Below are 27,609 nucleotides of genomic sequence, written 5' to 3'. Positions count from 1 at the left end.
ATGCAGATATTTTAGAATTTAAAATCTCCATAGATTTTGAAATTAGAAAACATGCTTTTTAAATAACTCATGAGTCAAGGAAGAGACTATAATACAATTTTAAATACATTTTACAACTTAATGAAAACAGTATATATTAAAACTTGTAGGATATGAAAACAGTGCTTCAAGGGAAATTTATTGCCTTAAATACTTTCTACAGAAAGAGGAAGAGGCTGAAAATTAATGAACTAAGTGTATAACTTAAGGAGAAAACAAACAACAGAATAGACTCAAAGAACACAGAATATGATAATTATAAGAGCAAAAGTAGGAACTAAAAAATAGGAAACTAAGTTACAGCAGAGAGAAGCAACAAGGCCAAAAGTTGGTTCTTTGAAAAGACCAACAAAATAAACTTCTGCAATGATTTATCTGTGAAAAACAGGAAAGAAGAAATAGATAAATAATTTATCAGTCAGTTTTCACTATAATATGCTGTGGTAACTAACAAAATCTGAAATCTCAGTGTTTATTTTTTGCTTGCTGTGTATAACACATGTCTTCTGCATTCTCAGATCCCCAGCGGAGGACATGCCATTCTCAATGAAGAGGGAAATGAGCAAGAGAGCTAGTGGAAACACAGAAAGAATATTTTTTAAAGATTTTGGTCAGATATGAAGTCATTGTGACCAAACTCATTGTCAGTTGGGTGGATATGCATACTCCTCCCAAAAGGGGCACTTCAAATCCCATGGCAATAGGTAGAAATGTGTAGTCCTCCTACAAGAAGGGGAACAAATATTTGAGGAACCATCTGTCCATCAACATATGAATGGATAAAAGAGCCCAGAAAAAGAATGAAATAATTGCAGCAACACGGATGGACCTAGAGATCACCATACTAAGTGAAGTAAATCAGACAGAGAATCTTATATGTGGAGTCCAAAAAAATGGTACAAATGAACTTATTTGCAAAACAGATATAGAAACAGACCCACAGGCATAGAAAACAGACTTGCCAAAGGGAAAAGGTGGGGGAATAAATTAGGAGTTTAAGATTAACATATACACATTATTATATATAAAATAGATAAAACAACAGGGACTTACTGTATAACACAGGGAACTATAGTCAAACTCTTGTAATAACCTATAGTGGGAAAGAATCTGAATACATACATATATATATGTATATACATACATTTATTTTGTATATAAATATATATTTTGTGTGTGTGTGTGTGTGTGTGTATAGTTTGTATATATACAAAAATAAAAACCCAACAACTGGCAATTGCATAAATATTAGGCTGCCAGAGAATGAATAATCGGTACACCCAGAAAATTGAATGACTTGTTACATAGCCATGAGAATGAATGAAATGCAACTTCACTCAACAAGAAGAATGAATCCTAGTAATATGGTCAACATTTGTGTTCTCCCCCAAATTCATAAGTTGAAATCCTAATGCCCAACAGAAGGTATTAAGAGATGGGGCCTTTGGCTTAACTCATGAGAGTAGAGCCCTCATGAATGGAATTCAAAGTCTTATAAAGGAGACCCCCCCAGAGATCCCTAACTCGTCTGCTATACAAGAACTCTGCCAATAGGAAAAGGGCCTTCACTGGAACATGCTGGCACCCTGACTTTCACCCTCTAGAGCTGTGAGAAATAAATTTCTGTTTATAAATCTTTGGTATTTGTTATAGCAGCCTGAATGGACTAAGTAACTTAGGAATATGTTTGTTAAAATAAATGTCCAGAACAGTAGATGAAAGTTCAAAAACATCACACATACACAGGCAGACACACAAACCTAATTTTAAAATATACTGTTTAATTAATGCACATAAATGTGAAAAAAATGAAAGCAATATAAAAGTTGTGTAAACACAAGTCAGGATGGAGGTTACTTCTGAGGGGAAAGCAGTGGTACAGTATGGGGCCCACTTATAAGAAGATTTAAATTATTGGTAATATTTCTTGTCTAGGTTGGGGTGGCAAAATGGCCGAGTTAAAGGTGATATTCATTATAACATATTAAAAATACTTAATCTGAACTTTCCATCCAAGGACTACTGATTTGGGGACATTATTAACTTATCCAGTGTAGCTGAAATCCTTTTTTTTTTTTTTTAAAGATGGTATCCACCTACCATGCAGGCCTTCCGGCCTAACTACGTTATGAATGACTGAGGAGTTTAATCAAGGCCATGAGCAAAAATGTAGCATCCCAAACCCAAGTACCTATTCCGCACCATGCCTACAGCAACACCATTAACAGAACAGTAAAAACCCAAGGAAAGCAGAAACAAAATCCTAGCTTAACTAGCACGCAAACAAAAGAGAGAGAAATCACGTGGTGCTCCCTCCCACGCCCGGCGCGCCGGTGATGTCACCAATCCGCGACAGGGCCATTGATTTCAGACTGAAGATAGAGAGGGCTACGTGGTGGGGGAGGGCGGGGGGAGGGTCCGGGCGGCAGTGACTCTCTGGTGTCGAGTTGTGTCCCGGAGAATTACAGGACCCGGTAAGAGGTTTTCCCCTTCCCCGCCATCACTTTCTGTGGCCTGAACGCCCAGCTCCCGCCGCCGCTCCAGTGTCGGGCGCTACTGGAAGGGGCAGCGCAGGGGCGCCCGGGTGGGCTGAGGGTGGCCGCAGGGCCGGGTGGGGAGGCGGGGGTCGCGGGCAGCGGCGGGGCTCGGCAGCCTGGCGGGGAGGTGAGCGCCGGGGCCAAGTGCTTGTGTGCGTGCTCCCGGGTGTGGGCGGCAGAGACTGCGCACGGATGCTCTGGCGCTTGTGCCAGCCAGAGCCGAACAGCTGGGTACCAAAGGCCCTTGTTTCCCTTTCGGCAACTCCCTCGCCCCAGGGAGAGTGACAGCAGAGAGAGGCGCCTGGGACTCGTTCCGGTCCGCTCTTTTCTGCGCCTTCAGCTCTGACTGCATAGGCCCGCGCCTCATCCCTGGGGTAACATCCGCCGCCCTTGGCGTGCCTTCCACAGGGAAGGCGTAGGCGTCCGCCGTGTAGAGCCCACTGCGGGGTCACGGACACTGCGCTCCGCCTCGCTCTGGCCTTGGTGCAGGAAGCCTAGTTGCGTCACCTCCCCTTCCTTCATCTGGCTTGATTCTTGGGCCCCGCTAGAGGGTAAGCCTGCCTCAGGTGTGACGTGTTGATGTCAGAGTTTGGGAAACTTGCTTTTCAAAAAGGCCTTAGTACCTGTCACTGGATACTCAACGCAGTGTCGGGGTGTCCCAGCCTGCGGTAAGGGAGGGAACAGAGTCTAAGCTGCTGAGGGGGGAGGAGGTGCACACAGAGGCCTGCACAGTGGCTGTTGTTGAGAAGGAGGCCGGATCTCTAGAACAGGTCACTGGGAGCGAGAACGCAGGAGCAACAAATTGTCCAGCAAATGTGAGTGATGATGCCAGTTTTGTTTCTTTACTGAAGAAAGCCTGTTCCCATCGTGTCAGAGATCCTGAAATATCTTTTCCATTATTTCATAATTTCACAGTTGGGTGTGCTTGCTGTATTATGAGAGGCAGGGAATAGAGTGGAGAGGGGGCATGAACTTTGGGAGTCAGGTCTGCTTTGCCAGCTGTATGACAGTGACTGAGTTATTTAACCTTTCTACTCCTACTTGATCTTATCTACGAAATGAGGATAATTATATCTACCTTGCAGGGTTGTTGTCAGAATTTGAAGTGTCTAGCTATTATTAGTAAGTTCCCAGCACCCATGATTTGAACTTGCTCCCTTGCTGAAGGTTTCCCATTGGTACAGCTGCTTGAAAAGCAGGGGAACTTTTTGCTATTCTGGATATTTGCTATTCTGCCAGATAGGATAAAGCAGAGTTGGGATGGGGGTGGGGAGACTAGAAACCCACCCTCTCTCTACAGTAGACCATCAAATTTTAGAACTGGAAAAAGATTAAGCCTCACTTTATTCTCTTAATTATGCTTAGTTGCTTCATTCGTGTCCAACTCTTTGCAACCCCGTAGAATGCAGCCCAACAGGCCTCTGTGTCTCAGGCAAGAGGAGGATTTCCCAGGCAAGACTACTGAAGTGGGTTGCCATTTCCTTCTCCATCTCTTAATTATAACTTCTCTTTATTGAGCACATGCTACGTGTGTGACCCTGTACCAGGCTCTTTACAGACATGAATCGATTTAATCCCTCCAGCAACCCAGTGCTATAATAAGTATTATTCCCATTTTACAGGTGCAGAAGATGAGCTTAGCCAAGTTTCTGACACTGATTAATGGCAGATCTGGAACTTGAACCCAGGCCTTCAGCCTGTGTGGGGTTGGGGCTTGTTATTTCTCAGCATCACCAACTCAGTGGACGTGAATTTGAGCAAACTCCCAGAGATGGTGAAAGACTGACGTGCTGCAGTCCATGGGGTCAAAAAGAGTTGGACACGACTTATCAACTGAACATTTCTCAATGACCTGAGCCCAGGCAATGTGAGCCTAGTGTAGTGGGGCAAGGGAGGCATAAGCAGAGTTTAGAGGGCCAGTGTTTACTCTAAGAATAACATCTCATTGTCCAGTTATAAATTATCTTGTATTTTACATCTTGCCCAGCATTGTCCAGATGTGAACCAAGATTTGGCCTTTTCACCCAGAGAAAAAGGAAAGGCTCATGGGCACACAGTGCTGGGGTCATAGACACACAATAGATACTTGGAAAGAAGAAAACATCTTGAGATACTGTTACTTCAGCCAGGAGTAACATTGCTTAAGACAGTTTCCTTTAAGCTAGCTATTTTTATACTATAACAGGGTGTAATGTGAGCTTCCTTCTGATTTGTGGATTTAAAGATTTAAAGCTGTGATTCAGACCACAACTGGTATTATCTGTGACCAGCTGATTTGAGTTTTCAAATATGTGAACCACAGGATCTGAGCTTTTGGGCTTCTGTAGTGATCTTTTGAGATACAGCAGTTTATTTTGCTATAACATCTGTTAGACTTGGACCATGGTGAATACAGCTGCTTGAGTTGTTTCCTGAAGAACACTGAATGATCATTTGGTATCAGGGGTAAAGAGTTCACAATATTAAGTTTGTCACAAAATTAAGTATTTGAGAAAGATCTGTGATGGATGTGCATTAATGTGGGAATAGTAAATGGGTTTTAAACATGATATTCTTGGTGTTTTTGATCAGCTGTTCTGTGTTGTTTCTCAGTTTGAAGATGACTTTCGGCCGTATAGTGAGTTATTAGAAACTTGGAAGATTTACATAACCCACCCGTGTAGATTGTGACAAATAAACTCTCAGTTCCTCCACCAGGGAGCTTCTGTACCCTCCCAGATGTCCTGAAGTCATCTATTTCATCACGTTTATCAGACTTAATGGGAGAGTTGCTTTAACGTAATTTATCCTTCCTTTCCCTTTGTACCCCACCACCACCACACACAGAGTGAAGTTCTTTCCCCAGAACGGTATATACTAATCTAATTGCAAATAGCAGAAACCTAATGTAAACTAATGTAAGCAAAAAAGGATTGATTATTTAACTAGGAGGTCCAAAGGTGAACTTCAGGCATGGCTGGATCATGAGACTGAAATGATGCCGTGAAGACTCTCTTCACCCTGCCTTTCTCTGCTTCTTTTTGTTTATCGCCCTCATTCTTTTCTGCTGTTTTCTCTATTCATATTGAAAGAGGTGACTTCTGGCAGCTCCAAGCGTATGACCTTATAGCTCACTTCTAGCATTGTAAGCTAATCATGTAGACAAGGAGCAACGGATGCCATGATTAGGCAAGTCTGTGTCACAGGCCCACTTTTGAAGGGCAGGAGTAAAACTTCTTCCATAATGACATGGGATGGGGAAATGCAGAAGTACTAGGCAGGTGAAAACACCAAATGATTGCTTCAAGTGTGTGTGCATGCATAGGCATTTGTGCTGACGTGTCCTCATATCCCATTTCTCTGAGGCATTTCCAGAGTCTTCCACTAGAATGAAGCCACCTGGTTTTGTTTGTCCATCGCACATTGTTATTTTGTTATGGCATTGATCGTGTTCTTTTTATCCTTACCTTGCCTTTGCATCTGCTGTTTGGGTTGTGCGTGTGTGCGTGTGACGCACACACTGTTTTGGCTGATTGACTTCCTTGGGTTCAGGCCACGCTTCTCTTCCCAGAAGGCCTTCTTTGACCTCCATCAATTATGAAGTCACATAAACCCCTGAGCACAACCCCATTGTGGATTTGATTTCTGTTTGATAACTGTCTGTTTTCAGGTCAGTTCTCTGCTAGACTGAGAGCCCGTTGAAGACAGATGTGCTCTGTATTTCTTACTTAACTAAGAAATAAGCTGCATTATTTTTCTTCTTAGCACTTAGAACTGATTGGCATTGTATATTTGTTTGTTGCCTGTCTTCTCACTAAAACATCAGTTTCATGAAAGTAATGAGGAAAGAAATTTTTGTTTTGTTTACAGCTGTATCTCTAGGGTCTAGACTAGGATGGTGCCTGGCACATAGTTTGTGCTTAATAAGTGTTTACTAGATGAATAACTGAAAATCTACTCACAGGGAGAAAATGTGTTGATTAGGATTAATCAGCATTAATCTGCATGATAGATACAGTTGTCATTGTAAATGTCTGTAAACACAAGTATTCAGGTGCCATCCCAGCAAGGCAGAACCTCTCTCCCCATGTGCATCTGAACCTGCAGAGGTGAAGGGTCAGGCCCCAAGGAACAGCCGCCTGGAAATTCCACCCTGTGAGATATTTCATCCCCCTGAAGCCCTCCTGAACTATGATGTTGTTCAGTTGCTAAGACCCATCCAACTCTTTGAGACCCCATGAACTGCAGCATGCTAGGCTTCGCTGTCCTTCATTGTCTCCTGGAATTTGCTCAAACTAATGTCCATTGAGTCAGTGATGCCATACAACCATCTCATGCTCTATCGTCCCCTTCTCCTCCTGTCCTCAATCCTTCCCAGCATCAGTGTCTTTTCCAATCATTTGGCCCTTCACACCAGGTGGCCAAAGTACTAGAGCCTCGGCTTCAGCATCCGTCCTTCCAATGAATATTCAGGGTTGATTTCCTTTAGGATTGACAGGTTTGATGTCCTTGCAGTCCAAGGGACTTTAAAGAGTCTTTTCATAGTCTAAACTATGATAGGTAGGATATTAAGGCTTTTTTTCCATAGTTTGAGTCTTTTTTTTCCCCCCTTAGAGTATTTATCTTTAAAACATTTCCTTAAGCACTTACAATGAGCCAGGGAAGGTTTTAAGTCCCTTAACAATTCATTCTTTGACTGGAGTTTGGGGATCAAGGGTTGTGAACTTTAAACCTTTTTTCTTTTTTTAATGCCCAAACATTCAAAAGAGGCTTAAAAAAAAAAATCCAAACTAGAAAATTATAAAAGAAATGAGACCCCTGTCCATCCAGCTTATCTCACCCTCCAGGGATAGAGCTACTACTAATAGCTTGGTGTGTATCTCCTCCCGTCCTTTTCTTGGACTTTTAAATAAAATATACTCCATCTTCTTGTCATTGTTTGGCTTTTCACCCAGATGTTCTGCATGCTCATCTGCACCTTGCCTTCTACATAGCCATCTTCAAGGTGCTTCTGCTGTGCCCAGCGCTGCTCCCCAGGGACAGCACCCTGCCTTGGGGTGAGTGGCAGAGCCACAGTGGGGGGACTTGCAGCATAGAGTGCAGTCTGTCCTTCAGCACAGTGGCTGCTCAGGTGTTGGTCTTTGGCCCTCTCCCAGGGAGGGCCCAAACCCCCATCCATCTTCCTGGTGCCTCATCTTCAGGGAACCCTACTCACGCCACATGCACCCCCCAACAGAAAAAATGGAGCAGTCTTACCCTTCTGTTTCTTCTTTTAACACACAAAAAAAGTAGTTCTCTTACAGTTAGAGGCTGGAGGTGAGAGGGCTGTTGTTTAACCCCACTCTCACCGCCAAATATCCAGGCCCCCCTTCTACCTAGCTGCAGTACCTTCTTGTCCTCATGTGCTTCCTTAAAAGTGAGTAAGACTATGGCTGAATCTTGTTGATGTATCATGCAGAAACCAACACAACATTGTAAAGGAAAAATATGTGATACTTACTCACTAATAAAACAGTTGCTGGTGCTAAATCACTTCAGTCGTGTCCAACTGTGCGATCACAGACCGCAGCCCACCAGGCTCCCCCGTCCCTGGGATTCTCCAGACAAGGACACTGGAGTGGGTTGCCATTTCCTTCTCCAAAGCATGAAAATTAAAAGTGAAAGTGAAGTCGCTCAGTCATGTCCAACCCTTAGCGACCCCATGGAATGCAGCCTACCAGGCTCCTCCATCCATGGGATTTCCAGGCAAGAGTACTGGAGTGGGTTGCCATTTCCTTCTCCAAATAAAGCAGTTGCCTCCAATTAAAAATCCATAATTTTTTTTTAGGTGAGTACAAGTTTACACTGCAATCCGAGTTTACACTGCAATGCCTGACCATTCCCTATGCTTCTGTCTTGCCCTGCCGTCTCCAGGACTGGGTGTTTTAACTGAAAGAGGAAAATCTTGGCTAACTTGAAAAACAGTGTCTCATTTTAATTTGCACTTTTGGTTCTGATTTAGTTTGAACTGTTTTTTGTTAACCATTTTTATTTCCATTTTAAAAATTCTGTTAATTTGTGATTTTTGTCTATTTGCTTATTGTCTCTAAATGATTTTGTTTATAAATTATACAAATTATCTAACAAATGAGTATGTGCTGATTATAAAAAACAAAAAACTCTTATGTGCTGTAAAAATACCCTTCCAGTTGGTTGTTTGCCATCTAATTTTGGCTTTATTATTAAATATACAAAACCTGTTTTTCATTCTTCTGCAGACAAATTTTGTCCTTTTTGATTTCTTCCTTTGCTTGTAAGCTTAAAAATATTTTTTCTTCATTCTGTGTCCTAAAGGTTTGCTTTTTGACATATGGCTCAAAAGTTAATATTTGGTTTTATTTCAGATTTTAACAAGATATTTGATGAAAATGTTGTGCAGTGTTTTAAATAAAAGCAGTTTTAATTAAATAAAGTCTATGTTTTGTTTTAAAGATACATTAGTGTCTATGTATCATACATTTTTCCTTTTTTAAATGTAGTAGAATATCAAAGCTTACTCCACAAAACTGACTTCAAATATATGTGTAATTGTCATCATTTTAATATTGTTAAGCATTTTTATAAATTGCTGCGTGAGACGTTTATCCATTGCTATTGATCTGGTTTGAAGAAGCACTCTTGTTTGGCTAACAGCTTCTCAGTGTAGTCAAAATGATAAATTTAGCCTCTTCCAGTTCCCTCGTCTCGAAACTTCCCTAAATATCTCTTTGAGATATAATCATACGCAATAAACATTTTATGAATATGATAACGGTATTCACTGAATACCATTCAATAAATTTTGACAAATACAGATACCCATTTAATTACCTCCAAATCAAGAAGATAAAGGGTTTCCATGACTGCAGCCAGTTCCCTCATGTACCTTTCTAGTTACTGCTATCCCCAGAGGCTACCACTGTTCTGATGTCTATCATCATAGATCAGTTTTGCCTCTAAAACATCATGTAGATTGAACTATTCAGTATGTACTTTGTGTGTGGCTTCTTGTAGTGAGGTTCAGTCACGTTGCATGTGTCACTATCTACTTCATGCCTGCACATTAGTTTAATTCATTCATCAGTTTGTGGACTCTGCGGTTGTTTCTAGTTTGTGGCTATCAAGGGTAAAGTTCTATGAACATTCTTTTTCTTCTTTTTTTTATTGTGGTGAAAAAACACATAAAATTTACCAAATTAACCATTTTCAAGTGTACAGTTCAATGGTATATGTCTATTCACATGGTGAAACTGATCTCCAGAACTTTTTCATTTTCTTTTATATATATATATATATATATATTAATGTATTTTTTAGCCTTGTGGCTTGCAGGATCTTAGTTCCCTGACCAGAGATTGATTCTATGCTCCCTGCAGTGGAAGCGCAGTCTTAACCACTGGACCACCAGGAAAGTCCCAGAACTTTTTCATTTTCAAATTTAAAACTCTGCATCCATTAAACAACTCTCCCTGTTCCCTTCTCCCTATCCCTGGTTCTATAAACATTCTTGTGTAAGTCTTTTTGTGACCATCTCTTTTCATTTGCCTTAAATACCCAGAAGTATAGTGGCTGAGACATAGGGTATTTGCATTATTTAGCCTTAGAAGAAACTGCTAAACAGTTTTTCAAAGTGGTTGTACTGGTTCATGTTCCTTCCCACCAACAGTGTATGAGAGTTCTAGTTTCTCCATATCCTCACCATTAGATATTATGAAGGATTTTTTAAATTTTTATTTAACAGAGAAGCCTGGTCTGCTGCAGTTCTTGGGGTCACAAAGAGTCACACGATTTATCGACTGAGCAACAGCAGAGAAATATCTATGATGTTGTATTTTGTGATTTTATCTCATCATATCTTAATCATTTATTTACATGGCTATTCCCATTTAGACTGAGATTCTTCAGGGCAAGGTTCACACAGTAGGTAGTTATCTTTTTCTTATTAACTTTTCCCCTCTTACTTTGGATGTGATAGATGCTTTATTACAAAAAACTTGAAAATTGAAGAAGCTATTAAAATGAATAAAATCTCTGGTAATCCTACCTCTCAGATATCATCGTGAACATTCTGGTGTCATGTGAAGATTCACGTGATGCTGTGCTGGTCAGCCCACGGATGGGGCAGTTCCGGGGTAGGTCGGTACAGCAACTCAGCGTTGGCCCAGCCCTCTGCTCCGCCATCCTCGGGGCATCATTTACTCACAGCAAGGAATTTCTGTCACAGAAAGCCCCTGACAGACTTCCTTTGTGTTTTGCTGGCCAGAGTTGTATCACATGTATCACTGGCAAGAGGAGTGGAACTGCCAAAACCAGGTTAGATTAGACTAATCACAGTCCTTCCTCTGGCTCCGGGGAGGGAGCCTGGCCTTCTCAGAGGACTGTGGACAGACCAGGGGTCTGTCAGAAAGGAGAGCAGAGTTCCAGGGTAGGCACTCACCACTGTCTGTCACTTAGTCATGTTGTTTTTCGAAAACCTAACTGTTCTCTATTTAAATTGTATGTCTTTCCCCTTATAATGAACTGAACATCTTCCATGGCATTCAGTTCAGTTCATGTCTGAACTGAATTCTCAGTCATGTCTGACTCTTTGCGACCTCATGGACTGCCGCACACCAGGCCTCCCTGTCCATCACCAACTCCCAAAGTTTACTCGAACTCACGTCCATCGAGTCGGTGATGCCATTAACTCTTCATATATATGACTTTTATATATTGTATAGTTTATGACTGTACCAAAATCTACTTGACCGCATCTCTAGTTTTGGACATTAAAGTTGTTTTCAGTTTTTTGCTATTGTACGCAATTCTATAGCCAGCCTAAATTTCTGTACTAGATTTCAAATTATCTTCCTCAAGGTAGGTTTTTATGATTATATTATTAGTTGTACTTATTAATAATTATTTTGCAGTGTGATTATAAGTTTAATAATGATTGTTGATTATTACATGATGTTATTAATATATTTAAGACTTCTGACACATATTGTCCAATTGCTTTGTTAAAAAAAAAAGGGGCATCTTAATCTTACCACCATCTAGTAGGATAGCTGTTTCTCCTCCTTTCCTTATTTTTTACTTTTCTCCTTTCTTCTTCTTTCATTCAGTCATTAATGTATATTCCTTTGGCAGGTATTTGTTGACTGTCTTTGACAGTCAAAGCACTGTGCTGGGTCATGAGGGTATAAGACTAGTACTGCTTAGGACAGACAGACAAAGATCATGCAATTGTGTAACTATAGCTACTGATAAGTATTATGAAGGAAGCTTCCTAGGGTTATAGATACTATAAAGTTTATACGCCTTCTGGCATAGGGACAGGACTGGAGGAGAAAAGAGTCTACAACTCTGCTTTTCCAAGGCTGCAAGAGTGCTCTGTGGCTATTGGGCAAACAGGATGGAAGGTGCTTTTTGTGACCTGAAAGGATAGGCTTGGCCGGAGAGTGGGAATCACTGACCTTGTTATAGACTTGGGCCTTTATGCCAAGAGGAACCGGTAGCCAAAAAAGGGTTAAAGAAGGGAGGTGATGGTGACCTAACCATCTTTGAGAACAGTTTGGAGGGGGCCAGAGTGGATTTCCAGAATCTAAGATTAGATTGTGAAGGTAGCCATGGAGTCACCCCAGCTGGCACTGTTTTTTTTTTAATTGCTGATTTTATGAATGAATGAAAATGTAAGTTGTATTTTAAATGTGATTGAATATTTCCCCACGCATTTTCACTTCCTTTTTTGTGAATTGGCTTTTTGTTGACTGCAGCATTAGTGGGAACAGCATAGTGTAATGGCCAAGAACACCTGCCCCAGAGCCAAAGTGCCTGAGGGTGAATCCTGGCTCTGCCAGTACTGACTTAGTTATCTTCAACTACTTTGGTCCAGCTCAGCTTCCCCTCTATACCATGGGGACAGTAACAGTGTACCTCTCTCATAAGGTAGTTGTGAAAATTAAAAGATAAACTACAGTGCTGGCACATATGAGCACTCCATATACACATGCTATCTTATTTCAGGTATATGGGCTTTATATGTACATATATACGTATTAACTTTGTCTTGTATAAAATGTATTGTAACTGTGATTCCCTATTCATTTCCATTTTTTAATTAATATTACTTTTTAAAAACTTTTTACTGTGAACATTTTCAAACATCATGTCACTCTTTTGAAGTACAAAAATTTATCTGCAGTAAACAGATGTCAGTCTTCTCCTTTGTGATATCTTCCATTCCTGTGAAACAGGTCAAGTCATACACAAAGATTTTGTTTTTCAGTGTTTTTATTCAAAATGCTTTAAAAATAATCCTTTAATCCATTTGTAATTTATTTTGGTTTATTAATATCAGGCATGGCTCTAAATCTGTTCTTTACCTCCTCTGCACATTCATAGGGGATTTGATTTAAGTTGTACCTGGCTGGCCTAGTGGTTTTCCCTGCTTTCTTTAGTTTAAGCCTGAATTTGGCTATGAGAAGCTGATGATCTGAATAGGTTCAAGGAATTAGAACTTGTAAACAATGTCCCTGAAGAACTATGGACAGGGGAGTCCATAATATTGTACAGGAGGCAGTGAATGAAATCATCCCAAAGAAAAAGAAAAGCAAGAAGGCAAAGTGGTTATCTGAGGAGACCTTACAAATAGCTAAAGAAAGAAGAGAAATGAAAAGCAAGGGAGAAAGGGAAAGATATATCCCCCAAAAAACGCAGATTTCCAAAGAACAGCACAGAGAGACAAGGCCTTCATCAATGATCATTGTATAAAGCTAGAAGAAAACAACGGAAGGGGGAAGACTAGAGATCTCTTCAGGAAAATAGGAGATATCAAGGGAACATTTTGGAAAATAGGAGATGTCAAGGGCACAATAAAGGACCATAAATGGTAGAGACTTAGTAGAAGCTGAAGAGATTAAGAAGAGATAGAAAAAATACAGGGAGGAACTGTATAAAAAAGATCCAGATGAACCATATGACTACGATGGTGTGGTCAGCAACCCAGAGCCAGACATTCTGGAAAGTGAAGTCAAGTGGGCCTTAGGAAACGCTGCTGTTAATAAAACTAGTGGATGTGATGAAATTCCATGCCCTCAATGTGTTACATTCAATATGTCAGCAAATCTGGAAGACCCAGCAGTGGCCACAGGACTGGAAAGGTCAGTCCTCTTCCCAGCTCCCAAGAAGGCAGTACTAAAGACTGTGTTCACCACTGGACGGTTGCACTCATCTCCCATGCTAGAAGATCATGCTTAAAATCTTAGATGCTCGGCTTCAGCCTTATGCTAACCAAGAACTTCCGGATGTCCAAGCTGGATTTAGAAAAGGAAGAGGAACCAGAGATCAAATTGCCAACATTTGCTGGATCATAGAGAAAGTTAGGAAATCCAAAAAAACATCTATCTGTTTCATCCACTACACCAAAGCCTTTGACTGTGTGGATCATAATAAACTATGGAAAGCTCTTAAAGAGGTGGGGATACCAGACCATCTTACCTGTATCCTGAGAAATCTGTATGCAGGTCAAGAAGCAACAGTTAGAACCCTGTATGAAACAAGTGATTGGTTCAAGATTGAGAAAGGAGTACTACAGGGCTGTCTGTTGTCACCCTGTTTGTTTAATCTATACACTGAGCACATCTTGAGAAACGCTGGATGCGTTATCTGGATGGAATCAAGATAGGCAAGAGAAACATCAACAACCTCAGATATGCGGATGATACCACTCTGATAGCAGAAAGTGAAGAGGAACTAAAGAGCCTCTTGATGAGGGTGAAGGAAGAGAGTGAAAGAGCTGGTTTAAGACTAAATGTTAAAAAACTAAGATCTTGGCATCTGGCCCCATTACTTCATGACAAATAGAAGGGGAAAAGGTGGAAGCAGTGGCAGATTTCCCCTTCTTGGGCTCTAAAATCACTGTGGATGGTGACTGCAGCCATGAAATTAAAAGACTCCTGCTCCTTGGCAGGAAAGCTATGACAAACCTAGACAGTGTGTTGAAAAGCAAAGCCATTACTCTGCCGACAAAGGTCCGTATAGTCAAAGCTGTGGTCTTCCCAGTTCTCATGTATAGTTGTGAGAGCTGGAACGTAAAGAAGGTGGAGCACTGATGTATGACAAAAACCACTACATTATTGTAAAGTAATTAGCCTCCAACTAAAAAAAAAAAAAAGAATTAATGACTTTGAACTGTGGTGCTGGAAAAGACTCTTGAGAGTCCCTTGGACTGCAAAGAGATCAAACCAGTCAATCTTAAGGAAAATCAATCCTGAATACTCATGGAAAGGACTGATGCTGAAACTGAAACTCTAGTATTTTGGTCATCTAATGCAAACAACTGACTTATTGGAAAAGTCCCTAATGCTGGGAAGGATTGAGGGCAGAAGGAGAAGAGGGCATCAGAGGATAAGATGGCTGGATGGCATCACTGATGCAATTGACATGAACTTGGGCAAACGTTGGGAAATGGTAAGGGACAGAGAAGACTGGCATGCTGCAGTCCTTGGTGTCACAAAGCGTTGGACGTGACTGGGCGACTGAACAACAACAAAGGCTTTAAGTAGTTTTTTTTTTTTCAAGATTAAAAATTTTTTATTTTGTATTGGTGTATAGCCGATTAACAATGTTGTGATGGTTTCAGGTGAACAGTGAAGGGAATCAGCCATACATATACATGTATCCATTATGGCTCAGATAGTAAAGAATCTGCCTGCAATGCAGGAGACCTGGGTTAGATCCCTGGGTTGGGAAGATCCCCTGGAGAAGGAAATGGCAACCCACTCCAGTATTCTTACCTGGAGAATCCCATGGGCAGAGGAGCCTGGTGGGCTACAGTCCATGGGGGTCACAAAGAGTCAGACACAAGTGAGCGGCTAAGCACAGCACATTCTCCCCCAAATCCACTTCCAGTCCAGCCTGGCACATAACATTGAGTAGAGTTCCATGTGCAGTCCTTGTTGGTTATCCATTTTGAATATAGCAGTGTGTACATGACCTTCCCAAACTCCCTAGCTATCCCTTTGCCCTGGCAACCATAAATTCATTTTCTAAGTCTGTGAGTCTCTTTTTGTTTTGTAAGTAAGTTCATTTGTATCATTTCTTTTTAGATCCCACATATAAGGGATGTCATATCATAGTTCTTCTTCTGTATCTGACTTAATTAACTCAGTATGACAATCTCCAGGTCTGTCCGTTTTGCTCACGTGGCATTACTTCATTCTTTTTAATGGCTGAGGGATATTCCATTGTCTATGTGTACCACATCTTCTTTATTCGTTCCTCTGTTGATGGACGTTTAGGTCGCTTCCATGTCTTGGCTCCTGTAAACAGTGCTTCAGTGAACACTGGGGTGCATATATCAGTGGCAACCCCACTCCAGTATTCTTGCCTGGAGAATGTCATGGACAGAAGAGCCTAGTGGGCTACAGTCCATGTGGTCACAAAAGTCAGACACAGCTTAGCAACTAAACCACCACCACCATCCCTTTGGGTCATGTCTTTCTCCAGATATATGCCCAAGGGTGGGATTACAGGGTCATATGGTAGCTCAATTTTTAGTTTTTTAAAGAACTTCCATACTGTTCTCCATAGTGGCTGTACCAAATTATATTCCCTCCAACAATATAGGAGGATTAAATAGATCTTTTTTTTGTCCTAGAAAGCCTGTCAATTAGCCAAGCTCCATATATAGACTAATTGATCTTCCCCTTGCTGCTGCTTTTGGCTCCTGTCATGCATTGGATCTGTACATGAACTGGGGTCTATTAGGAAATGTGGTTCTGCTCTGTAGCTCCATTCTGGTATTATACTACCACTGCTTTGATTTGATCAGTATGACTGTCCTCTTTTCAAAAAGTGTTTTGGCTATCCTTGCTTGTTTTTTCTTGCACTTGGACTTTAATCATTTTGTCAGGCAACCAAACCTTACTGCCCCTAACCTCATTGGAATTTGCAGTAAACTGCTGCTTAATTCGGCACTAACTGGCAGTCATAAACTGTTCAGCCATCACATTTGTAACTGATGTATCCTTCTATTTAAGACAGTTATTCCTCAACAGAGTTTTGTACTTTTCCACACATTTTCATACATTAGGCTCTTCACATTTTTTGGAATTATTCCCATATTTCCCTTCTTAATTTTAATTAAAAAATATTTTGTCTATTTATTTGGCTGCCTCGGATCTTAGTTGTGGCATGCAGGATCTTCCTTGCATCATGTGGGGGCTTTCATTGCAGCAGACAGACTTTAATTTTGGCGCACGTGTTCAGCAGTTGTGACATGCGGGCTCAGTAGTTGCAGCACGTGGACTTAGTTGCTCCAAAGCATGTGGAATCTTAGTTCCCTGAGCAGGGATTGAACCCACATCCCCTGCATTGCAGGGCGGATTTCTTAACCACTGGACCACCAGGGAAGTCTCTGTTTACCTTTTTAAAAATGTTTTATTGGCTGTTAAGAATATAGTGCTTTTCATATAAGGAAGTACTGTGTTTTGTATATTTCTCTTACATCCAACCATATTCCTTAACTGATGGTGGTCCAAAGAGTTTCAATCTTCTTGTATCAACTAGGGTTATGATATTATATCTGCAAATTTTTTCTTTCCTTTTTGGTTAATTTATCTCTTCTGCTTTGTGTTACAGAATATGCTAGGATTTTCAGAATAATGTTAAATATCATATTTCTTTGATTTTAAGACCATTGAGCATGAGGACATGCTATCAATTTAATAATAGTTTTAGGCACAACTATCCCAATATATAATTTAATATCCATGGATATAATTCATGGGCTTCCCAGGTGGCTCAGTGGTAAAGAATCTACCTGGCAGTGCAGGAGGCATGGGTTTGGTCCCTCAGTTGGGAAGGTCCCCTGGAGAAGGAAAAGGCAACCCACTCCAGAATTCTTGCCTGGGAAATCCCATGGACAGAGGAGACTGGCAGGCTACAGTCCGTGGGGTCACAAGAGAATCAGACATGACTTAGCAACTAAACAACAACAATATGTAATTCACATCCCAATGTCAGAAATGCTTGGAGTACATCTCAGAATGGAGGAAGTAAGATTGTGGTGGTAATGGTGGCCCTCTTTATTTCTTGTTTTATTGGGAATTCCTAATTATTCCATTTTAGATATGATATTGGCTGTTGCTTTATGATCAGTAGTCTTTGTTATATTATAGAAATAATCTCTCCTTCAAATAAAAAGAAAGAAACTGTAATTCTGCTGGACAGAAATGAGAAGGCTGTACTGTTTAACAAGTGGAAATCGTGACTCTGCACGTGTTGTCTATGCCAGCTGGTCTCTCTCCACCTTGTCCTTGAGAGCCCAAAATGCAGAAACCTTGACTGCACGGCAGATCTGTGCCAGTCCTTCACCCAGAGCTCCCTGATTTGCACACCTATAGAGGATGGTGTCTTAGTTTCCTGCAGCTATGATAACAAATGACCACAGATTTGGTGGCTTACAACCATAGACATTTATTCTCTCACAGTTCTGGAGGCTAGAAATCTGTGTTACTGGGTTGAAATGGAAGTGTTACAGGGCAGTGCTCTCTCCAGATGCTCTCGGGGGGAATCAGTCCTTGCCTCCTACAGCTTCTGGTGGCTGACTGCATTGCTTGGCTTGTGGACACATCACTCCCATCTTCAAGGCCTGCATCTTCAAATCTCTCTCTGCCATGTCTTCATACACCTTCTCCACTGTGTGCATAGATGGAATTTTTTTTTTTTCTGAACTTGTCAATGCTGAAGGAAATGCTTTTAAAGACATATTTTAGGAATTTTTGTTGTTCTCTCGCTAAGTTGTACTCAACTCTTTGCAAGACCTCATGGACTTCAGCACGCCAGGCTTCCTTGTCCTTCACTGTCTCCCTGCGTTTGCTCAAACTCATGCCCGTTGAGTCAGTGATGTCATCCAACCATCCCATCCTCTGTCACCCCCTTCTTCTCTTGCCCTCAATCTAGCAAAGCCTTATTCATTCCCTTTGGGAAGAAAATTGTGGTCACCTGGAAATGGCTCTAGGTCAGTTCCCAGAAAATCAATCCCCTGAAATTCAGTTCCACAAAAGCCCTTCAACCTGCCTCCTCCTACTGACCCCCAGTCTCCTCCTCAGTCTCAGCTCTTCATCTACAGGGAGTGGGCAAGCTACATTTCCTCTAATACTGTTGTGAAGGCAGAATAAAACCTGATCAATTAAGGCTAGATGCTTAAAGAAAAAAGAAAGAAAGCAAAGGCTTTCTGCCCACTTCCCCAGGAAATACTGCAGAATTCGGGGGGCAGGGGGACAGGGGCTGCCCTCAGGCCTGCCTCGAACAGTACTGCACTTGTCCCCTCTGCTTCCTAAAAGCCATGGAGGTGAGGACATTGCCCTTGCTGGAAGCTGGGATGAGCCCAGCCACTCATAGGCTAGATCCTAGGGGAGAGAAAGGAGAGAAGGCAAGAGTGAGAGGGAAGGTCCCCCCTTTGGACTTTGATTCAGTTCAGTCCAGTCGCTCAGTTGTGTCCAACTCTTTGAGGCCCCATGGATTGCATGGACCCCATGCTTCCCTGTCCATCACCACCTCCCAGAGCTTGCTCAGACTCATGTGCATCGAGTCAGTGATGCCATCCAACCATCTGATCCTCTGACATCCCCTTCTCCTCCCACCTTCAGTCTTTCCCAGCATCAGGGTCTTTTCAAATGAGTCAGTTCTTCTCATCAGGGAACCAAAGGATTGGAGTTTCAGTTTCAGCATCAGTCCTTCCAGTGAATATTCAGGACTGATTTCCTTTAGGATGGACTGGTTGGATCTCCTTGTAGTCCAAGGGACTCTCAAGAGTCTTCTCCAACACCACGTTTCAAAAGCTTCAATTATTCAGCACTCAGCTTTCTTTATAGTCCAACTCTCACATCCATACATGAGTACTGGAAAAACCATAGCTTTGACTAGACAGACCTTTGTTGGCAAAGTAACGTCTCTGCTTTTTAATATGCAGTCTAGGTTGGACATAGCTTTTCTTCCAAGGATCAAGTGTCTTTTAATTTCATGGCTGCAGTCACCATCTGCAGTGATTTAGGAGCTCCAAAAAATAATGTCACTGTTTCCATTGTTTCCCCATCTATTTGTCATGAAGTGATGGGACCAGATGCCATGATCTTGGTTTTCTGAATGTTGAGTTTTAAGCCAACTTTTTCACTCTCCTCTTTCACTTTCATCAAGAGGCTCAGTTCTTCGCTTTCTGCCATAGGGTGGTGTCATCTGCATATCTGAGGTTATTGATATTTCTTCTGGCAATCTTGATTCCAGCTGGTGCTTCATCCAGCCCACCGTTTCTCATGATGTACTCTGCATATAAGTTAAATAAGCAGGGTGACAATGTACAGCCTTGATGTACTCCTTTCCTGATTTGGAACCAGTCTGTTGTTCCGTGTCCAGTTCTAACTAGACTAACAGTCTAACTTTGACTCAGTGGAACCCAAATGTGGACCAGTTGCTGAGCCTCTCTGGCTAGTGCCCCAAACTAGCTCAGTCGGGTCCTTCTTGCCAGACCAACCTAGCATAGAAGGTGTGGTTTCAGAGTATCAGGACTTAGTGCATAAAACCACAGGCTGTGTAGTCATCTTGTGCATGTGAAGTGTTTATGAGACTAAAGGTACATTCGCACTTTAAACTTACATGTAAAATACTCAGCACAGGCATGTAAGCCATTACTATTCATATTATTTTGGCATTATTACTAGTATATCTTTAAAATATAGTACTTACCACAATGCCTATAGATATTTGATAAATACTATTTTTCTTCCTTCATTTACTGGGTAACTTTGAGCAGGTAGAGGCCACTTCTGGAGACCTGTGTTTTTTCTGGGGTACCTGAGACGTCTCTTGCTTTCTTGTAACTTCAAAAGCCAGTCTAGTCAATACCCTTAACAGAATATACATCAGCGTAAAGATAGCTGTGGAGCACTGCTCAACCAGTTGGGCAACTTTGCTATTCTGCCCGCAGGAAGCCTTATAGGTTATCGAAGCAAGTCAGGTTATTATAGGAAGACCCTGGGAATTGTGAAAGTTATGTTGATGTGGCAGTAGCTGTCTAGTAGAATAAAAAACCCAGTGATTAAATATTGAAACAATGAAAAAAGAAGGCAATATATGTATGCCGAGCAACTCTATGAATTGCTTGCTACGTATTTCCTAGGAGTTAAGATAAGACCATGAGTTTATTTAGGTGCAGATCCTCTTCTAAAATAGTGCGCTAGTATTTAAAATAACTCAGTAATTCATTACTTTTTTGATAATGTGCTGCAAGTCCGGTCGCACACGTTCACAGGCAGTCCATTTTTGTGGCAGTATCTGCTGTATGAGCAAATCCGCAAGGAGTCTGCAGACACCAGCTTTACGGCGGGGAGAGAGATGGTCCACCTGGACACAGCCCACGTGTGCAGAGAGGTCTGGTTACAGGGAATTACAGACTAGAAAGGCTGTCGTAACTATACATCCCTGCACGCAGTAAGGGGCTTCCCAGGTGGCTCTCGTGGTAAAGAACCCACCTGCCAGCCAGCGCAGGAGATGCAAAAGACACGGGTTTGATCCCCGAGTCGGTAGTATCCCCTGGAGGAGGGCATGGTGACCCACTCCAGTGTTCTCGCCTGAAGAATCCCGTGGACAGAGGAGCCTGATGGGCTATGGTCCATAGGGTCGCGAAGAGTCAGACACTACTGAAGTGACTGAGCGTGCACACATGCGGGTAGTCAGGTTAAACAGAAAATTCACAACAAGCAAAGTTGATCATTACAAAGCGAGGTTAACAGTTATGTATATAGTTCAAAAACAAGAGTAGCAGGGTCTGGAAACAAAAACCAACCCAGTAGTTCAGATGATAACACGTCCTTCCCCGTAACTGGGCAAGTCCAGGTCCCCAGAGGCGCACATGGAGCCAGAACTTATCAGTGTTATGTGGGAGCCAGATTTCTGAGGACACTGAATGGGGGGCTTTTGGAGTATTACCTAATTTTAGACAGTAACTCTTATCACTTAGGCAGTTGTTAGCAAGTAACCTTAGGTAGTATGTTCACAGGAGGTCCTACATTTGGGGCTACTGCCAGGCAGCAGATAGTCCTGGGGAGGTACGCACCCCATATACCCCGTATACCCCTAACACGCATATACGTGTCAGGAGAGCTGCGTATATGTGCTCACGGAGCCTGGATACACAGGGGAAGCAGCAAGGGTGAGCACCGGTGAATTAACAGTGGAGATTTAGGGGTAGCTTTGACCATGTGTGGGCTTCACCGGTGGCTCAGATGGTAAAGAATCTGCCTGCAATGCAGGAGACCTGGATTTGATTCCTGGGTCAGGAAGATCCCCTGGAGAAGGGAATGTCAACCCACTCTAGCATTCTTGCCAGAATTCCATGGACAGAGGAGCCTGCCGAGCTACAGTCCATGGGGTCGCAAAGAGACACTACTGAGCGACTAATACTTTCACACTTGAGCATGTTTGCTCATCTCTAATTTTCTGGCAATCAACACTGCAATTAAAGTGTTATTAATTAATACTTTAGGTTAATTTTTAAAAGAACTTCATCCAACTCGCCAGGCCCCTACAGTCGAACGGTGCAAAGACTGATGTCACCACCTCACAATCCTGTGGGAGCTGAAACAATCACTGAGGGCAAGGAGATTAAACATTTATGAATTAAGACTATTTGCAGTTACTTGAGCTGCTGAGATTAAGTGACAAGCGCAGTTTTTCTTTCAAGGCATACACTGACTGTTCAGGAAACAAATTTCACCTTCCTGCTTCCCCCGTGCATCCTGGGTTCGATTCAGAGCCACGGAGGCAACAGTGATGCAGCTTCCCTGCACAGTATCTGTGATGAGTGCTTTTCTGGATCATTCTTGTGGAAGGGTGAGAGGCCTTGGGGTTGTTTAGCTTGAAGGCAAGAAAGCAGAGGTGAGACATAACTCATTTTACTTAAATGAAAAAGAGGAGACACTGGAATTGCTGCAGGAAGAGTTTACTATTTTTAACCTTTTAACATTGTGAAGTACAACACATACATACAGAAAGGTGCATAAATCATCAGTGTATGCCTTAATGAATTATTGGAAAGCCATGTATATAGCCACCACCCAAGTCAAGAACTAGAATATCAGCAGCACCCAGAACATTGCTTTCCAGTCAAAACCTCTCCTTCCTGCCCTAGAGATAACCACCATCCTGTCTTTGATGCAGGGTGTACTATAGTTGTTTTGCCTGGCTTGGGACTTATAAGTGGAACCATGTCATATGTATATGGCTTCTTTCACTGATTATCATGTTTAATGATTAACCACCTTGTTGCATGTGGTTATAGTTCTTTCATTTTTGTTGCTGTATAATATTCTCTCATAAGCAGATGTCACCATTTATCCATTTTCCTTTTTAAGAACATTTGGGTGGTTTCCGGTTGGGAGCTATTATGAGTAATGCAACTACCAACTTCTTGTATGTGTGTCCTGGTCTAGGAGTGAAATTGCTGAATTGCGGGTTGTGTAGATTCACACCTTTCCCAGGTTTCCTGTAATAACTAGGAGCTGTTCTGCACCCTTGTTCTCACGTGCTCTCATCAGCTGGTTAATGTGCTTATTTGATAATGGACAGTAACTCACTGAGGCTTTGCTTTGCATTTCCTTAATGTGATGAGATAGAGCACTGTCTCTTATGTGTACTGATATTTTTAATTTCCTCTTGTGACATTCCTGTGCCACCGTTTTGCCCATTGTTTTTTCTACAGAGCAGTCTGTTATTCAGTCAACTAACCAGCTCCCTGAAGGGAATGTGGGGAGTTCCCTGCCCCGGGAGAAGACTTTACAGCTCTAAAGGCAGATATATAAACAAGTAGTTCATAACATTGTGGTGATCATGTGAAACATCAGTCTCCCCCACCAGGCTGACTGTTAGCTGAAGGGGCAGGACTCATTTGTCTCATGTCCTTAGTGCTTAACACAGTGTCTGGCATATGTTAGGTGTTTAGAGAAGTCTCTGTTAAATGATGAAGAATGAGGCATTTTCAGAGGATGGTGAAAGTGCTCTAGTAGGGTTAAGTGTTGAGTAAGAGAGAAGCACCAAATAAGGAACCACGAATTGCACCCCCTCCCCCACTGAAAGCGGGGCAAAGCTTCCCTTGGAGATAATATTTGAAGCAGATCTGGAAAGACTTCCACCAGAAGCTGTGGAGGAAGTATATTCAAGACTAGACTAGAATGCAGAAAGGCACTGAGAGGGAAGGAGCACACTACGCTAGAAATGAGAAGTTGCCGGGGGAGAGGGGCGCTCACACCAGCTGGGTGAATGGAGTGAGAGGAGGTGTGAAAGGGCATCAGCTGGAGACAGTGCTGTGAAGGGACTGCCTTTAAATCTCATAAGCAGTTGTCCACTGAAAAAAAATGCACAACCTAAAAATTGAGCGCTGTGTTTTATTCAGCAGACAAAACTGAGGACTTAAGCCCAGGACACGGCCTGTCAGATAACTCTGAGAGACTGCTCCAGAGATAAGGGAGGTCCCAGGATATATAGGAGTTATTTCAACAAAGACCATGTAGTCAGAACATCAAGAAATTATTGTTAATTAAAGAAAACTGGATATATCCTGTGTTTTCTCATCCTGAGTTTCCTCCAGGGGCACCATGACATGGAGGAGAGGGCCGCAGAATTGGATGATTGGATGGTGGGCATTGTTTTTAGCCTGAGTTCCCTCAGGGCTCACTATTGGGATAGCTGTAATGTGATGACTTGATAGCTGCAACATCCTTTGCTTAACTGATATAGCAGGCAATATTTTTCATTCACACAGTGGGGATATAATTGAAATGAAATATAGAAAAAGAAATTTCTCACAGGTGAGCGGGGAAGAGAGCTGTTGAGCATTATAATTGATCTTTTCCCAGACATCTTGGACAAAATAGAGCAGGTATATAAGCCTGATCATGAAATCAATTGACAACAAAAAATTATCTTTTTGAAAGTCGTCATGTAACATGATTGAGTGTAGAGTGGTAATGAAGAGTGACTTTCTGCAGTCAGACCTGGATTTAGCAGCAGCACGGCCCCAGTGGAGGCTCCATTTCCACATCTGTAATTTGGGAATAATGCCCACCTTGCAGAGCTGTTGTGAAGATTAAGGAGATAAGGTGGGACTTCCCTGGCTGTCCAGTGGTTAAGACTCCCACTTCCACTGCAGGGGCTCGCCAAAAAAAAAAAAAGGAGATGAGGCATGTAAAGGACTTCACCCTTGCCTGGATGGATGCTGAAAGGTGGGATGGTTTTATGATGTAGATTCTTAAGTCAGTTGCTGATATTATTATCTTGCTACACATGCTGGCTGTTATGTAGTCATGTTGATGCAGCCAAGATCTTGGCTTTGTCTGCTCACTAAAGCCAAATAAAAAATACAGAGTTTGGAGGAAGTAGAAAGGTGGCTTTAATCCTCAGCCAGTGGAAGGGAGAGCACGGTAGGCTTGTTCTTCCAGAACCGTGCCCCGCTTCCAGGAGGAATCTGGATTCTGTGGATGAGGCTCACAGTTAGGGGTCAGTGATGAGGAGCAAAGGTGTAAGGGTCTTGTATTCTTCCTCTTGCACTGTCATTGACTGCTGTCTGGTAGCCCAGTTGTTGGGTCCATAGTCTTTCTTGTACTGTGGCCTTCTTTCTGTAATGCAAAAAAAAAAAAAAGTGAAGAACTACAAGGAGTGGTCTGCAAAGAGAGTACTAGAAAGGTGAGCACCAAACACAGGATGTTGTGATTAGCATAGAGTTAAAAGATAACAGATGCAGAAGGTAGCTCCTGCAAGGTCTGAGGATTTAGTTTACAAATCAGGTTAGTCTTGGTTATTGACTACAGATCAGAAACAGTTTAAAAAAAGAACTCAGGGCAAGGGAAAAAAGACCTTTCCTGTTTTTTTTTAAGTGCAACATCAGTTAATATGCTCGAGTATGGGTAAATAGTTCACAGTGAGGACAGTTAGTCACTTGAAGAGCTTTGGGCCCCCCTTTTCCACTTTAGAGACACGCGGTCACTTTAGAGAGGATCTGGAAGTAAGAAAACGGAGCCCTAGACTCTCCTCCAGCGCTAGGCTTCGCAGGGTGGCTTTGTTCTCAGTTCGCTTTATCCCGTGTATTCCTGAGACAGCCGTGAGGGATTGATGAGCTCGGTATTTTATAGCTGTTTTCCTAAAGAAAGCATATCTCGCCCAGTTCTCACGCAAGGAAAGGATTAAACTTGTACTCGGAACGAAACCAGACTTTCTTGGGCTCCTTTGCACAAGCCCCGCCCCTCGGCCAAACTTTCCGGAGGGAGGTCCGTTTGAAGAAACGAAAGTGAAATTGAACCGGAGCCATTTCCCAGCCCTGCTCCCGGCTGGAAGCTCCCGGCTCCCTGCTCCCGGGGCTTGAGTCGACTCCAGAGGCGCCCCCTGCGTCTGGGAGGCCCACGGCCTGCCCTGAGAAAGGTCCAGCTGCGGAGGGTCGCGCTGCTGGCTGCGGGCAGGCACCGGAACATGCCTGGGGCGCGCCATGGACCCAAGACAGGTAAGCCCCTGGGGTTAGAGCCCAGAGCCGGCGCGCCCGCAACCTGCTGGCCTGGGCTCATCTTATCCTCCACCCCGCCCCCCCGCGCCCCACGTCCCTGTTTTCCTGCTTGACATATGCGTATTGTGTGAGAGAGTGTTTTTCTTGCCAAGCAAAATTGTTATTCCCGGAATTCAGAAATTTGTGTCATGCTTATTAACTCTGTGTTGAGTAAGATGTGGAAGAGGATTTATGAGGGAAATGCACCTCCTCCCCCAGAGGACCGAGGCCTGAGCCCAGGTCAAGACAGACCTCTCTGCTTTTCTGAGCATGGCGGCTCAGTCCCGCCTTTAGCCACCTCCCGCCGCCACCGCCCCCCCCCCCCCGCCGCCCCCCGCGCCCCCAACTTGGACAATCTGCTTGACTTTGAAAGTCTCCTTAACCTGTAGGAGAAAGTTCATAGTGGCTTGATCCATTATCTCTAAAACCTGGAAAACCCTAGTGTCCTTCAAAGGGTGATTAAACAAACTGGGATACATCCATATAGTGGAAAACTGCTCAGCCACAAAGGGCAGGAAATACTGCTGTATGCAACAGCATGGACAAATCTCAGATTGGTGATGCTGAGCAAAAGAAGCTGGACTTAAAACACTGCATATGAGTCCATTTAGATGACATTCTGGAAGAAAAACCTACAGGGACAGAAGACAGATCAATTGTTGACAGGAGCTGTGTGTGGAGAAAGAAGCTGTTTACAAAGTGCATAAAAAACGTTTTTGGGAAAGGGAAATGTTCTGTATCTAGATCTCAGTGGTAGTTAGAGGGCTGTGTGTGCTTTGACTCTGTATGGTCAAAACTCAGAATTATACACCAAAAAGGGTACATTTTACTGTATGTAAATATACCTTAATTTTAAATACATGTAAAGTATATGTACATGCGTGTGTATGTGTGTGTGCATACATATATGTATACGTGTACGTATGTTTTTCCCCTCTTGAAAAGAATTAGGGACACTTGACTTGTGGGAAAAGCTTTCTTTTATGCAAACCAATATATTACCCTATGGAGCCCATGTGGTAAAGGTGGGGGCTTCTCTCTTAACCTTAAATATGTGAGAATAGGTTAAAGGGAGACTTTGCAGGGCATAAGTGACTTGTCACATAGTTTGTATAGTACATGGGCATGAAGTTGGGTGAGGGGGGATGTTGAAGGATTTAAGAATGATCACCGTCAGGCTTGGTTTCCTCCTTTCTTCCTGCGCTCAGTCCCACTCTGTGACTCTCCACAGGGCTGTTCCCAAGTGATGGTTTGGCTTTTAGGAGATTTTAGAGGGTATAAAGGAAAAATTAATAAGCTCCCTCTGATTTTTCTCTAAAATAACTGTTAACAAATTTGTGTATCCCTCCCTTGTCTCTTTTCTCTGTGTTCTTTCTATCATGCATACACATTCATGGTTTTTTTCCCTTTTGTTTATGAAAAAAGGGAATATAGCATACATATTTGTCTGCAGCTTGCTTTCTTTGT

At 42.5% G+C, this 27,609-nt stretch overlaps 1 protein-coding gene across 7 annotated transcripts in view; it reads left to right on the top strand.

Annotated features, from left to right (window-relative positions):
• Positions 1 to 2,444: 2,444 nt before the first annotated feature.
• ADAR (adenosine deaminase RNA specific) overlaps positions 2,445 to 27,609 on the top strand; it is a 52,280-nt gene continuing 27,115 nt past the window's right edge. For 3 of the 7 annotated variants that reach the window (XM_070467425.1, XM_070467426.1, XM_070467423.1), the window contains exons 1-2: positions 3,318 to 3,391; positions 25,771 to 26,103. In XM_070467425.1, the coding sequence (XP_070323526.1) occupies positions 26,089 to 26,103 (15 nt within the window). In that variant the 5' untranslated portion in view covers positions 3,318 to 3,391; positions 25,771 to 26,088. Of the gene's footprint in view, positions 2,514 to 3,228; positions 3,392 to 25,770; positions 26,104 to 27,609 lie in introns of those variants that run through there. The other 4 variants (XM_070467424.1, XM_020887389.2, XM_020887388.2 and 1 more) reach the window with 3 other exon arrangements.

The sequence above is a fragment of the Odocoileus virginianus genome, chromosome 5, assembly GCF_023699985.2.
Source record: "Odocoileus virginianus isolate 20LAN1187 ecotype Illinois chromosome 5, Ovbor_1.2, whole genome shotgun sequence".
NCBI classification, from domain to species: domain Eukaryota; kingdom Metazoa; phylum Chordata; class Mammalia; order Artiodactyla; family Cervidae; genus Odocoileus; species Odocoileus virginianus.
The sequence above is the reverse complement of the archived record's forward strand: the minus strand, read 5'-3'. Positions and strand labels throughout refer to the sequence as shown.